Source organism: Hemicordylus capensis, chromosome 3 (genome assembly GCF_027244095.1).
Source record: "Hemicordylus capensis ecotype Gifberg chromosome 3, rHemCap1.1.pri, whole genome shotgun sequence".
NCBI lineage: Eukaryota > Metazoa > Chordata > Lepidosauria > Squamata > Cordylidae > Hemicordylus > Hemicordylus capensis.
In genome coordinates, this window is record NC_069659.1 from 194,828,617 (window position 1) to 194,843,896 (window position 15,280).

The 15,280-nt window shown below is 43.1% G+C and overlaps 1 protein-coding gene across 7 annotated transcripts in view; it reads left to right on the forward strand.

Moving 5' to 3' along the window:
• LOC128349904 (uncharacterized) overlaps positions 1–13,109 on the forward strand; it is an 81,162-nt gene extending 68,053 nt beyond the window's left edge. Inside the window, exons 6-8 of one of the 7 annotated variants that reach the window (XM_053307198.1) lie at positions 1,655–1,773; positions 9,437–9,548; positions 10,052–13,109. In XM_053307198.1, coding sequence (XP_053163173.1) covers positions 1,655–1,773; positions 9,437–9,533 — 216 coding nt within the window. In that variant the 3' untranslated portion in view covers positions 9,534–9,548; positions 10,052–13,109. Of the gene's footprint in view, positions 1–1,654; positions 1,774–4,046; positions 4,439–4,492; positions 4,706–9,436; positions 9,549–10,051 lie in introns of those variants that run through there. The other 6 variants (XM_053307196.1, XM_053307197.1, XM_053307194.1 and 3 more) reach the window with 6 other exon arrangements.
• The last annotated feature ends 2,171 nt before the right edge of the window (positions 13,110–15,280 follow it).

Consider the following 15,280-nt stretch of genomic DNA (forward strand, 5'->3'; position numbering starts at 1 on the left):
GTACTGACTGCAGATGTACTGTTTCCTGACCAGTGGAAGACTCACATGTTTCTTACCTAATTCCAAAATGTTTTCCCTGTACATTTTCATGGTTTTCTGAAATCACCAAAATGGATATACACCAGGCCTGCTCATCTTAGGCCCCCCAGCTGTTTTTGAACCACAGCTCCCATAATCCCCAGCTACAGTGGCCGATAGCCAGGGATTATGGGAATTGTAGGCCAACATCTGCAGGAGGGCCGAAGTTGAGCAGCCCTGATATACACCAATAACATATACATAAACAAAACATACCAGCTTAACCTGCACAGAGCATCTGCATGCTAGTACTTGATTGCTTCCTTCACCCCCTGTTACAGCCCTCCTGACCTCAGAGATCTCTCCACCTTCACCTGAGCCAAACTCCTGCTCCTCCTCCTACATCTGGTTGCTTCCATCCCCCTCACCCCTCTTGGTCACTCCTCCATTCCCCTCACCCTCTTGGCCATGGCTGCAGCATTGCTGGCACCTATTGGCCAAGCTGCAGCCCCCTATCCCCAGAGACCTCCCCACCTTCATCTGAGCCCTGTTCTTGCTCCTCCCCACAGGAGCAGCAGTGGTTGACCCGGCCCTTCCTTGCTGCCGCAAGGAACAAGAAGAACATCTTCTTGTTGGTTTTGGCCCAATATTTGGACTGAATCTTTATTAGGTGTTGGCCACCCCTCAGCTTTGTGTCATCTGCAAATTAGCAAAGTATCCCTTCTACTTCCTCCTTCAAGTCATTTATGAAAATTTTGAACAGCCCTGTGGCACTGCACTTGATACCTCCCTCCAGGATGACATGAAGCTGTTCTTGTGTAGTCATTAGTTCTAGGTATGGTTGTTTAACCAGCTGTGAATCCACCTAACAGTAATAACATCTAGTCCATGTTTCACCAACCTGTCGTCAAAGATATTGTTGGAGACCCTGTCAAATGCTTGGCTGAAATCAAGATACACTATGTCCTTAGCATTGCCATAATCTACTGAACTAATAACTCCATCAGTAAAAGAGATAAGCTTAGTTTAGCATGACCTGTTAGTGACAGACCAATGCTAGGTATAAGAAAAGAATCTGATGGTCACGAAGTGCTCGCAGACAGTTATTTTGAGTGTATGTTCTTTCCCTCACCCCTTAAATTAGGTTTTCTGTCTCAAAAACAAACAAAAAGCCCAAACAAACCTGGCTATTAAGAGCTTTTGGTAGCAAGCATGAATTGTCCCCTTTGCTAAGCAGGGTCCACCCTGCTTTGTATTTGAATTGGAGACTATGTGTGAGCAGTCTAAGATATTCCCCTCAAGGGATGGGGTCACTCTAGGAAGAGCACCTACATGCAGAAGGTCCCAAGTTCCTTCCCTGGCAGCATCTCCAAGATTGGAGAAGCCACTGCCAGTCTGTGTTGACAATACTGAGCTAGATGGACCTATGGTATGGCTCGGTAGAAGGCAGCTTCCTATGTTCCTATTGAACCTTTCTCTGGGAGAAAGCAAGGACAGCTAAACTTCAGGCATGTGCATTGTATTTTGTTAGTCATCTGGGAAACATGTGTGAGCCTAGGAAGGTTCCATCCCCCATCCCCTTTGTGTTCATATTGCATTGGAATGACATATTTGTGCCTACCCCAAATATCCACAGAGTGAATATCATGCCTGGGGAAGAATGAGAGACCTTGTGAGGAAGACTAGAGGAAGGAATCAGAGCAGGCTGGGGCTGTCATCAACTGCTTTGAAAAGGTCATGTCCTCAGCTCTATAGGTAAGCCTTCTCAGTTCTGAGCATTCATCTGAAATGGCAGCAACAGCAAAGATTCTAGGAAGCTATTGCTATTCTGAACTACTCAACAGCGGTTGATCATTACAGAACCAGTGTGGTCTAGTAGCTGGAATCCTGGTCTTGGATGGACAAGAGACTTGAATTCTGTCCAGATATTATGAAGTCAGAGTTGTTATTATTATATTATGAAGGACAAGTTGTTAGCTCTGTCTTAGTTAGCTTGCCAATAAAATGGGCATATTAACTTCACAGGTAAGTGTGGGAATGAGTAAGAGAAGGTTTATGAAGCATTTTGCACTCTAAAACATGGATAATATAATAATGACAAAAGATGAATAATATAGGTAGGAAGAGAGATGGCTTTGGGTGTGTTAAGTCCCCCCGCCGACACACACACCTCAGTTGCCTTGCTAGTTTGCCCTCTAGTTGGTTGGTGCTGTTAGTTCATGCCAGACTGGTCGACGAGTCAGTTACCTTCCATGATTTAATTATGGATGAGAGGGCCAGCCTGACTTGCGTGGATGATCTGGACCAGCTTTAGCTCAAGGGTGGGAGTGGGTGGATGCGGCATCACTGTAATGATATTCCATCTTCCTCTCCAGGATACCTGTCAAGTTGAGCTGTAGTTTTGATTGTTTGTACTTGGTGTTGGGTACCAGGAAAAGGTTTGGAATTTGGGAGTACCAAACATGCTGCTGCCCTTTCCTTGTCAGAGCTAACGGAAGTTTTAGATTTGGTGTTGAGGATCCCCAGAATGGTGGTTCTTGAGGACTTCAACATCCATGCCAGGACTGCCTTTGCTGGGGTGGCTTAACTTAGTGGCCACCATGATAACATGTTGAACTGTTTTATTTTGTGCTAGTTTTGTTGTCCATCCTGGACACTGAAGGACGAGATATTGATTGTTATAATAAAATAATAATAAATAAAGAGAACCTAACTTTGCCTGGTTCTTCAGATGAAGTGTGGCTTGTAGTTCAAGGCTAGCCTTTAATATGTGTCTCATCCACAAACTGCCTGCTGTAAGTTTGTTCTTCTCCCACATGTTAGGTGCTGTAACAGGCCCAGTTTTCCAACCTCTCTTGTCTTCCAAGAGCGACTCTGTTTTGTGGATCTAGGCAGAGGAAATTGGTTGTGTCTGCCCACACAGATGAGTTATGCAATGCTGTGAAACTCTTGTCATGTTTCTTTAGCTGGGGATTCTGCCAGATCTCAGGGCCCTTCCTGGAATTACTGCAGGGGTCTTCTGGTTTCCAGTGAGATGAGCAGCTGTTTAATTACTTGACGTGGGTGTCTTGTGTCATGTACCTCTAAACAATTAAATGCATCCAGCTGCACTTTTGACTTGAGACTTGGTGGAGTTTCAGTTGCTGCTGTAAAGTCCTATTAGTTCCAGAGAGGCTTTTGCAGATGGAAAATAAAATTGGGTTGGGCCAGATTGACTTCCTGCTATTGTTTGGGCAGCTGAAAAAAATAAATAAAAGGAGTAGATCAAAAGAGGTGCTGTGAGCAAAAATAGCCGGAGATCAAATTTAAACAGATATGAACTTTTGTTGGCATGTGGACCTGGACCCATGCTCATCTTCACCTTCAGAACAAAGCAGTTTCTCAATCCCACTCCACACTCCTCAGACTGCTTTGATCAGGGCACTTCACAGAGTGAATAATATTTTTGATCTTCAGCAAAAGGAGGTAGTGGGCCAATCCATCTGCCTGTATTAATCATTCCTTCTGTATGGACTGCAAGTGCCAGATTCAGCAGAATCATGTGGCAAATCCTAGAATGTATCATTCTCATTCCTATGGATTGTAGTTCTTATATTTTATTATTTAGTTGCTTTAATATAAGCATCTGATTTGACAGCTTCATTTTTAAACCACCTAAACATCAGAATAATTCATAATAGACTGCAGATGGAGAGTTGCATATTCAACTGGGTGAAAAGGCACTTATTTAAAATGGTGATTCTCTTTATTTAGTAGGGGGAGAGCAGCTGACCCTATCCACCCCCAGCACAGTACCTCTAGTGATTGTTGCTGGAGTCTGTCTTTTGTTTCTTTTTAGATTGTGAGCCCTTTGGGGACAGGGATCCATTTTATTTTATTTGTTTGTTTATTATTTCTCGATGTAAACTGCTTTGGAAACCTTTGTTGAAAAGTGGTATATAAATATTTGTTGCTGTTGTTGGCCCATAGTAGGATTAACTGAGGTGCTGCTCTGGCATGCTTTAATGTTATGACTCTTCATGTATTAGTTCTCCTGAAATCCAAGATGCAAATAATTCTCGGAGGGACAAGTACCCACAGCAGAGCATGGGTTGCATTTCCTTCACCAACGCCACCACCACAACCTCCACAACTCTTCACAGCCACCTAGGACATCCAGTAGAGGGAAAAGGACATGGTTACTGTGCCAATACGGAGGGTCCCTTGCATCTTTGTTTCTATGACCCTGCAATAGTCACTCAAAGAAACATCCTTGGAATTCAAGCATTGTTGGTCTGCAACACATATTATAAATTCTGTTCATGTCCATGAGTCCTTAAAGTTGTTCATTGGATTTTCAGGCTGCTTCACTGATTTCAGTTGTATTGTATATGTGTAAAAAATATTACCTCAGCATTAAAAAAAAAGGGAATCACAGTATTATTAATATTGTATACCACTTTTCAGCTAAAATTTCTCAAACTTGTTTACATAGAAAAAGGAATAAGATGGTTCCATGTCCCTAAAGGCCTCACAATTAATGAAGAAACACAAGGCGATACTAGCAACAACCACTGAAGGGATGCTGCTGTACCTATAAAAGAAACACCACTTTCAAGGTGCTTCTTTGACCAGTTAGCAGAGGAAATGTGTGAGTTTGACAAACATATCGTTGCAAGCATGTGCATCTCACAGAGACATTTCTCAGAGCTGTAGCTTTCTGTTGAGAAGACATTTGAGAATACATTTGATGACAAGCCTAGATTTGTTTCTGAGCAGTGCATGAAAGAAAGATAGAATCTATCTGGTCGCTAAGAGTTGACACCGACTTGACGGCACTTAATCAATCAATCAGTCAATCAATGCATGAAAACAAAACAATTGTGGAAATAAGTTATGTTCAAAACTTCCTTTTCCCTATTGCTCCATTTTAACTTTTAGCTGTCAAGCTGCTCCGCTTGTGTTCTCTCTCTCTCTCTCTCTCTCTCTCTCTCTCACTCACTCACTCACTCACTCACACACACACACACACACACACACACACACACACACACACACACACACAGCTCTATCTTCTTGACATGTAAAAAACCATCTCCCATTCATACATATGTACTCAGGAAATCCAGTTAAATCTCCTGTCTGGAAAGGAAGGCCTTGGGGGTTTCTGCCACTCTTCTCACCCTCAGAGGAGAGGAGAACTGGTCTTGTGGTAGCAAGCATGACTTGTCGCCATAGCTAAGCAGGATCTGCCCTGGTTGCATATGAATGGGAGACTGCACGTGTGAGTACTATAAGATATTCCCCTCAGGGGATGGAGCCGCTCTGGGGAGACCAGAAGGTCTCAAGTTCCCTCCCTGGCTTCTCCAAGATAGGGCTGAGAGAGATTCCTGCCTGCAACCTTGGAGAAGCCACTGCCAGTCTGTGAAGACAATACTGAGCTAGATAGACCAGTGGTCTGACTCAGTATATGGCAGCTTCCTATGTTCCACCCACTCTTTTGATCTTTGGGAATTTGTGAACTACCCATATCCTGTTGTGGGAAGCCTAGGTAGTGCACTTGACCAGCCCTTTGCATAAGCCCTGCCATAAAAGATATGACTCAGCCTGCATGGTAATGGGGAAATTTTCTTTTATTGGGAGCACGAGCTCAATGGGGCCCATTGATCAACCGGGAACCAGTCGAATTGAAGGTAGATGGGCCTGGGGCACCAGGTGAGTGGCTGGAGGAGGCAGCTTGTGGCAGTGGTAGCAGCAGGTGGCCAGCAGCTGTGGTGGGAACCCTGGCCAGAGGAGGGGGGATCTTGCTAGCGCATCCTGAATGCTTGCTGGATCCCAGACACAGAGTGCCTCGGGTTGTCTTGTGGTAGCAAACATGACTTGTCCCCTTAGCTAAGCAGGGTCTGCCCTGGTTGCATATGAATGTGAGACTAGAAGTGTGAGCACTGTAAGATATTCCCCTCAGGGGATGAAGCTGCTCTAGGAAGAGCAGAAGGTTTCAAGTGCCCTCCCTGGCTTTTTCAAGATAGGACTGAAGGAGATTCCCGCCTGCAACCTTGGAGAAGTCACTGTCAGTCTGTGAAGACAACACTGAGCTAGATGGACCAATGATCTGACTCAGAATATGGCAGCTTCCTATTTTCTTTGAACCCATCTGTCCTATTATAGCTCTACCCCGGGGTAGCAGTATGAATACTGAACTCATTCACAAGGCTACAAAGTCTCTCCCTCCCCCCCCCTTTCTCTAAACTGGGGATAACACCATTGAAGGGATCAGCTGCCTGGATCCTCGGAAGACCAATATATACATTATATCATGTCCAGGCTTGGCATTGGGGGGCCAGTGTCATTGGGCAGCTCCTGAGAGCCCAGGGCCATCAGAAAGGGCCATCAGCTGTTGGCCTCCATACCCTCAAATTACAGTGAATAAAATAGGGACGTACTTAAAACATCTCTGTTAGTATTCAAAGATCACCTCATGAGCCTCGGCCCCACCATAATTACACACTGGGCAGCATTCTATGTTCTATGAGTAGAAGATGTTCTGCTCAAGCAAGGGAAGAGGGTGATCCTCTCCTCCCCCAAAAGTGCTTGAGGTTCTCCCAACCCTCAGAGACATATTTTCAGGAGTCATGGGCGGGGGGGCTGCCGAGGAAATGGGGGAATTGGTGAAAATCGCCCCTTGTGCAAGTGGAATATCTTCTGTTCATGAAACTGCTGGTTGTTGTTGGACAGCATCACTGGCTTCTGCATGATGCATTCATTTCTTCTGTAACAGCCTGTCTTCAGCTGATTTTAGATTATGGAATGCTCTCCCTGCTGGGATACGAGCCTCCCCATCTCTGGCAACTTTTAAAAAACTTCTGAAAACACATCTCTTCAACCAAGCTTTCTCAGCTTTTTAAAACTTGTTTTTAAATTGTTCTGATGATTTAATTGTTGTTTTTTATGATGTTTTAAATTGTTAATTGTTTTATGCTGTTTTATCGTTTTTGTTTTAATTAACTGATTTTAATGTAAACCACCCTGAGCCTTTTAGAAGGGAAAGTTTTAATAATAAATAAATAAATAAATAAATAAATTTAGTGCCAAGAGGGAGATATGTTATTTTGGTATATTTAATAACAGTATGCTATTTTTGGTAAAGATATACTAGAAAAGCAGAATTATCAACAATATGTTATATACACCACACAGTAATTGCTGTGTGTGAAATCTCAGGCTGTGAACAGTTTGGTACCTTAGTGTTCATGTCCATGCATTTGCTATAGCAGGCCTGCACAACATACAGCCCGCGGGCCGCATGCGGCCCGCGAGGCCTTTTTTCTTGGCCCCTACCCTGCAAAAGCTCTCCCATTGCAAAAGGGCGGCGGGAGAACTCCCCGGCCGTGCCCTTCCCCTTTGCCGGTCTGGCTGCAAATGGCTTCTAAGAAGCCTTTCGCGCGCATGTGCAAAAGGCTTCTTAGAAGCCATTTGCAGCCAGACCGGCAAAGCGGACGGCAGGGAGTTCGCTGCTGCCCGTTTTCTAAAAGGAAGCTCCAGTGCTGGTGCTCTGCTCCTTCTCTCTGCCTCTGCATGTTCCCCACCCGCCAAAACAAACACAGAAGAACAACGCTCAGCTGCTTGCCCGTGGAACCACTTCTGCTGCAGGCAGCTGAGCTTTGGGGGGGAAACACCGCCGTGGCTGTAAGTAAGCCAGCTCGCTGGGTCTGGGTGCAGAGCTAATCAGAGCAAGCCTGGGAAACAGCTAGAAACTCTGCTCTCCATTTTGCTGCTTCTCCCTGGCTTATTCTCTCAGCTTCAGCCTCTTTCCTCTCCTGGAGACGTTGCCACCCCGTCATTTTGCTGCGTCTCCCTGGCTTCTCTTGACTTCAGCCCCTTCCCTCTCCTTTTCCTTTCTACCCCCTCAATTCTCTCTCTCTCTCTCTCTCTCTCTCTCTCTCTCAAGCCAAGGCTTCTTTCCCTTTCTTCCCCTCCTCCATTCTCTCTCTCTCTTTCACTCTCTCCTTTTCCTCTTTCTCCCTTATGATCAAAGTTTAATCTTCTTATCCAAAATTATGAGAAAAACTTCTCTAATTTTTTAATTACAAGTGCTTCATGTTAAAGTGTGATGATTTGGCAGAGGTGGAAGGGAAGAGAAATGCATTTTATAGTTATGTATTTTGTACAGATTGTATTGTATGTATTTTATTAGAACTTTTAATTCAATTTATTTTAAAATTTATATTTATTTTAATTTAATTTAATTTTATTTTATATTTATTTTAATTTAAATTAATCTTGGCCTGCCAGAACTTCAAAAGTTAAATTTTGATTAAATTCATTTTAATTAATTTCACTTTTATTTTATTTTATTAATTGATCGATATTAAGTGTTAGTTTAATAATCAGCACCCTAAAAATTGACTTTGGCCCCCATGAGCCAAGTCACGGTCGGTTTTGGCCCACCAGGTCATTTGAGTTGTGCACGCCTGTGCTATAGTATGTGACTCACATAAACAACATTTTAACAAAGCACTCAGCACAGTGCAGAAATGGGGACAAAATAGGGCCAGTGATTTTGCCAGGGACAGATATCTGAAAATAGAGACTGTTCCTGGTGGTAAATAGGAACTTTGTGGGGCAGGGGGGAGGTGTGACCACCCCTGTGCCCATAGCCTTTGTGTGGCAGTGGTCTACCAGGGTGGCCCCCAACAGGGTTGTTTCATGGTGGGGGCCACCCCGGTAGAAGGAGACCCATGAAGGGCAATTCTCCAAGGTCCCCTGAAACCTGGAGTGGTCCTGATCACGCTCCCTCCATGGCTTTTTAAAAGTAGTGGCTAAGGGGGCTGGGTACCTGCTGGCTTCCCTATAATTTGAGCACTGGTCTGAGTGCAACTCAAAATGGGATGAGGCTTTTCAACTCAAAGGAGTTTGTCCTGTGAATTGCCTCCATTGCTAATAAAAATGTAATGTCTCCTACAAACAAAGCATTTCTCCTTTTCTGCACATTGATTTCTGGCTCTCTAGTGAACGATCCTGTTTATCTGTCATGCATCATGTCTGTTTGTTGTTCCATGTACTTCTTGTTCCTGAAGTGGGAGTATTAGCAATATGTTGTTTTCCCCTTTGTGTCTATTTGAAAACTGCTGCAAATATTTTGAGAGTATCCATTTTGGAATTGTAGTCTGGGGTATAAATGGAAAATTCCTGGGTGTGACTGTGTCAGTTTTGCATCCACAATATGGATGCAATATCCATATAGCACAATATGCACAAAACTACCACCATATTTTGGAATTGTAGTCTGGGGTATACATGGAAAATTCCTGGGTGTGACTGTGTCAGTTTTGCATCCATAATATGGATGCAATATCCATATAGCACAATATGCACAAAACTACCACCATATTTTTAGGCCTATAAATATTAACCGCATCCCCTCCCCCAATTTGTCCAGGCCAGATGTTATGCCTTTGGATTTGAAGAAAGTGGAGAGGAACTCTATGATTGTATTGGGAAAAGGCTCAAGGAATGAAAATGCTTGGCCTTTCTGACTGGAAGGAAATGAGGTAAGGAAACCATGCTTAATGGAATATCCCGCCCTGCCCCCCGTCCCCATCACTGAGCAGTGGTGATAACCCATCCTTTTGGCTGAGGAGAGCTAAAGCTAGCAACTCTAATGAGTCACAGTTTAGAGTGAGAAGGGAACAATTCTTTAAGACCTGATCCTTCAGGGCACTCCTTGAACAGAAATGTGAAATGAGGGGTTTGATAAATCATGGAAACTAGTTCAAAATGATTTTGTCTTCAGTGAAGGAAGGAAAAAATAGCACTGAAAGGGGAGATGAGGAAGGAAGCAAGACTTCTCACAAGCCACCTCATACAGGTTCACAATTTTAAACACATGATTGTTCAGTCTTCTTTGTTGACAGCTAATAATAATAGAGTCAGAATTGAGCAACTGATCAGCATATTTGGTTACACAGGAACAAGCTTAGCCCTGTCTGTATTTATTTGGCTCAAATAAATACACTTAATAATTACCTTTGCTTATTGTGTGGTTTTGTTTCAGAGAGGAAGACATCTGAGCGCTGAAGAATGTGATGCTAAAACCTGTCAAGAATGACTATCATAATTTTGCAGAAAGATCTTGCAAAGAAATGCTTTCTGAGAAATCAGTGGCTTCCCGCATGTAATGTGTCTATTCATGAATTTAAACTCTTATATCAAGATTATAGCTGTTTACAATAACTATGTTAAGTTACTTTTTGAGCAGTTCCAAAAGGTTAACCCATGTTAGTTTTTTGTGGCAAAACCAACCAAAAGTCCAGAGGCACCTTAAAGATGAACAAATGTGTTGAGGCATGACCTTGAGACCAGAGCCTACTTCATCAGAATCATGAACTATTACTCTTAGTTGGTAGATCTATCCATCCTAAGCAATATAAGGAATGGGCATCAGTTATCTGACATTAACATCTTAAGGCTTGTTCATTTTTAGGAGCAACTAAAGTGATTTTCCTCTTAGTGGTACTTTCACACTTGCCTGCAGCAATTGTGTGAGAATGGTTCAAAAGTCACTTGGTGATTTTTTTTAATTGTTCAGGAGGAATCTCCCCCCGCCTTCCTTTGTAACTTCCTTTGTAACTGTAACTGAACCAAAATTAGAAACAAAGAAATGTAGAATATTATGCTGGCACAGTAGTGCCAGTACAGTTAAAATGAGGAGTTATTTTAACATTATAAGCCCTGAACAGTCTATTGGTCATGCAGAAGGTACCACGTTCAGTCCCTGGCATCTCCAGGTAGGGCTGGGAAAGACTCTTGCCTGAAACCTTAGAGAGCCACTGCCAGGCAGTGTAGATAATACTGCACTAGATACACCAGTAGTCTGACTCAGTATAAGGCTGCTTCTTATGTTCCTATGAGTAGGAATAACTGTGTTGGACTGCTTACACAACTGCTCATTCTTATAGCATTGGGGCTGACTGTGTCTGCAGCAGTGCCAGAATGCTGCATGTCATGTTGGCCATATTTTGAACATGAGCTCACTTGGTGCACATTATATTTTTTTCAGACCAGTCATTAGTTTAGCTTTTGATCATGACCTGGCACCATTGCAAGTTTTCTCAATGTGTTTGATCAAAATGTAGAAAACGATGGCTCCTCTATTGTGCAGAGATGTCTTCAGAGCTTAGCAATAGAGCATGTTCTATGCATTCAGAAGGTCCCAGGTTCAGTGTGTTGTAACTCTAGTTAAAACAACCTTGGGTAACGGTGCTTGGAAAGACATCTGTCTCTAGACTGCTCTCTCTTAAGAGAGCCACCCTCCAGTCAGTGTGTGGAGAGTACTGGTCTAGAATTTCACAAGTGGAGGATATCAACCACTGTCTTAGACTGTCTTAGGCTGTCATTGATCTATTGATCAATGGCCTGACAGTCTAAGTCAGTGCCTGATATCCTCCACTTCTGAAATTCTATCTGGGAAGTAGAATGCTTAACTAGTTTAACACTGTCCTGTTGATTCCAGCATGAGGGAAAGCTACTAAGGCATGCGGGAATCAACAGGACAGTGTTAAATTAGCTAAGCATTCTACTTTCCGGATAGAATTTCATAAGTGGAGGATATCAGGCACTGTCTTAGACAGTGAGGTTGCGCCATCCAGTAAAATGAAGTTGACATCTTTGAGCTCTCTGCTAGCTGGGGCTGCCTGCCTATCTCCAGTTCTACAACGCCTCAGTTTGTGTCCCTTCGTTCAGAATGAAGCCAGTGAAGAGATGGGAGGTAGCACAGCTGTAAAAGAGGCCCAATCCGAAATGGCTTTGTATCCCCACACCCAATAGCTCTGGCTGTGTCTATCCTTGCCTCCAGAATATTTGTGCCTATCCTTCAGTGAGAGGATTTTGCTATCAATCTCACTGCACTACCTCCAATTTTGCATGCACAAATATTCCACCGGATGCAAACGTCATAAAATGCAGAGGTGCCTTTCATTCTCCTTGATCCCACAAGGATGATGGTGCAACAAAGCAAGCAAAGCAACCCTGTTTCTGTTCTTACCCCATGTCAAGAGGTATGTGGCATCTATTCCTTGTTAATAGGTTCTATCCAAATAAAATTTGTTGTTACTGAGACCCAATGAAATTAATGGGACTTCAGTTGGTCACAAATAGTCTGTCTCATTGATTTCAATAGTGTCCAGTCATGACTGACCAAATAAATGTATGTGTGTATATATGTAAAAACCCTGTATGTATGTATGGACAAACCTTGTCCTTTCAGCTGTTCATTTTGCATCTCTCCAGCTTTGTCCAATGGTGTGGAACATGGGAACTAGATTATTCTGTGAACAAAGTGAAAAGTAAATGAAGCAGATGCTGTATGCAGACTTAGTGTGGATTTGCACATGCCTGAAACACACAGGAGTCCACATGTTTGCAACTTTTTGCTGTTTCTTTTAGTGGCAAGGGTCTATTTCCGTGTTTCAGAAATAACCCGTCATGTTGGTGCATGTGGGGGAGTATTATGCTACGGGTGGGGTGTTGTTGTTTTTTTTAAACTGCTTGGTATGGTTCAAATCCACCTTTGTGCAATTTTGCAGAAATCAGTGATTGTAGGGGGCTTCAGAATGCAGAACTGAACCTGTAAAAAATGTTCAAATAGCCATGTCAGATGTAAAACATAACTTTTATATGCACAGTTTTTATAAAGCAAAGTAGTCTCTTAACATTATAAATTATCCATTTTCATAAATATATTTATGTAACATATATTATATATTTATAATCAAGGGTCAAACTAGGTGTGATACAAGAGATCAATTAATAGGATTTCCTGCTTTTAGAAAATGCATTAATAGCAGCTGTGGGGAGCAAGGAGTGATTTGGATTTGGACTACAGCATGGGAAGGGTGTTAACCCCTTTTCCTTGTACCCGTTTCATGATTAACTTGCAGCCACAGGGTAAACAGGAGGCAGTGGCACTGGTGTTAACTGAGAAACCAGCAAAGGCAAAGAGGAAACCCCACAATCCTATACACAGATTCCCCACATCATGTCTGGTTTGGCCCCAAGAAGCTTCACATTATCAGTGTAAGATGCTTAATGAAAACACGTATGGAAAAAGATAAGATGTTTGTCTTTATTGAGTGTGTAGCAATCTGGGAAAGGGGAATGATGCCACATTTCTTTCATACCTTGTATTTATACATCATACCTCACAAAAGGAACAAAAAGGAGATTTTCCCACTCAAACTGGATTGGTTGGTCTGCGCTCACAGAAAATCCCAAAGAGATTTGGAAACAAACTGCTGTGCAAGATGAGTAAGGAGCAAAGTAGTGATGGGATGGGAAAGATCCACAATCAGACCTACTGGCATCTTCTTATTTAAAAGCAGTCACAGTGAGGTAGATCATGGCAGGCTGGCTTATCATTTTAACTGGTTAATGCAACATCTCACTTCTTGAGCAATTTCCAAGAAGGAATCATGCATATTTTTGCTTATAATAGGTGCTATTGAAATGCTTGGGGAGTTTACCGTTCAGCTATCTCTAGTATGGGCTACCATTTTCCTTAAGTCATCTCTTCCATTTAAACCCCCATCACAAGCTTCTATTCTATTCCCTTCTTTACAGAGGGGAGAATAAGACAGCTACAATGCAGAAATCAGTCTTTTCTTAAGTGGCGCAGTGGGGAAATGCTTGACTAACAAGCAGAAGGTTGCTGGTTCGAATCCCCACTGGTATGTTTCCCAGACTATGGCAAACACCTATATTGGGCAGCAGTGATACAGGAAGATGCTGAAAGGCATCATCTCGTACTGTGTGGGAGATGGCAATAGTAAACCCTTCCTGTATTCTGCCAAAGACAATCACAGGGCTCTGTGGGTGCTAGGAGTTGAAACTGACTTGAAAGCACACTTTACCTTAGTTAATAGTATTGAATTTAAACTGAGGGAATGGCCCAGGGGAAGAGTGTTAACCCCACCCCCACCTGTCCCATAAGCAGCTACCATATACGGAGTCAGATCATTGGTCCTTCTAGCTCAGTATTGTCTACACAGACTGGCAGTGGCTTCTCCAAGGTTGCAGGCAGGAATCTCTCTCAGCCTTATCTTGGAGATGCCAGGGAGGGAACCTAGAACCTTCTGCTCTTCCCAGAGTCCTGAGGGAAGTATCTTACAGTGCTCACACTTCTAGCCTCCTGTTCATATGCAAACAGGGCAGACCCTGTTTAGCTAAGGGGACAAGTCCTGCTTGCTACCACAAGACCAGCTCTCCTCTTCCCCACCCTATAGTTTCCAGTCACAGATTTCCCTTGTCGTGTCTAATTCAGCTCTATGAGAGCCCCAACATTTTAAAACAAAAAAACAGCTTTAGGAAGGATTAAAGGGGAGAATTTAGAAACTGCAGAGGGGAAGGGGTAGCTAATTCTGTTCCTGATTGTCCATTTTCCTGTTCCACATTGCCTCTCATTGACTCCCCCCGCCCAGGTCTAACCATGGGGCTGTGATAAGTTTGGAACTATGAGTGGCTGCGGGAGAAGCTAGGGGTGGGATAGTGTACAGTGGTGACACTATCCCCCACAAAGCATTCCTTGCCTTGTGCTTTTCTACATTCTCTGAGCTTTACAGTGGCAGGGCTCTTTTATATGTATTAGACCCTAAGGCTGTAGTCTAATACTTCCATGTTTGCCTGGGAGTAAGCCTTACTGAAGAATTTCCTTCTGAGCAAATTGTACTGTATTGTACTGCATCTTGAATCGTTTGCCTCCATTTCTCTGAATTTTCTGTGAATGTATTAAGCTGCTTTTTTCATAATTTAAAAAGCTTTGAGGCTATGTTACACACATTTGATTAGGGCTAAGTGAATCATGTCCCTATTGGAATACTGACTCATGGGAATAACAAATGTTAGGGGCCTTCCACTTGATCAAGACCAGGGCTTCTCAACATTGGGTCCCCAGATATTATTGGACTTTAACTCCCACAATTCCCAACCAAAGGCCACTGGGGCTGGGGATTATGGGAGTTGAAGTCCAATAACATCTGGGGACCCCACGTTGAGAAGCCCTGATCTAGACAGCTGAAATTTAACCAACATAGTTCCCCACTCCAAGTGCAATCATACAAGCCTCCTCTAATGCTTCCAGGCTAACAGAAAAAATGAGGTGGAACTTGTGTGTGAATGCTCCCATTTCTTTCTCCCTGTGCCAGCCAGCAAGAACCTATTTAAAAATCCATGTAGTTGCCACTGTGGTATCTGAATTGAAAGATGAAGTGCAGAAGGAACAGTGCCATGA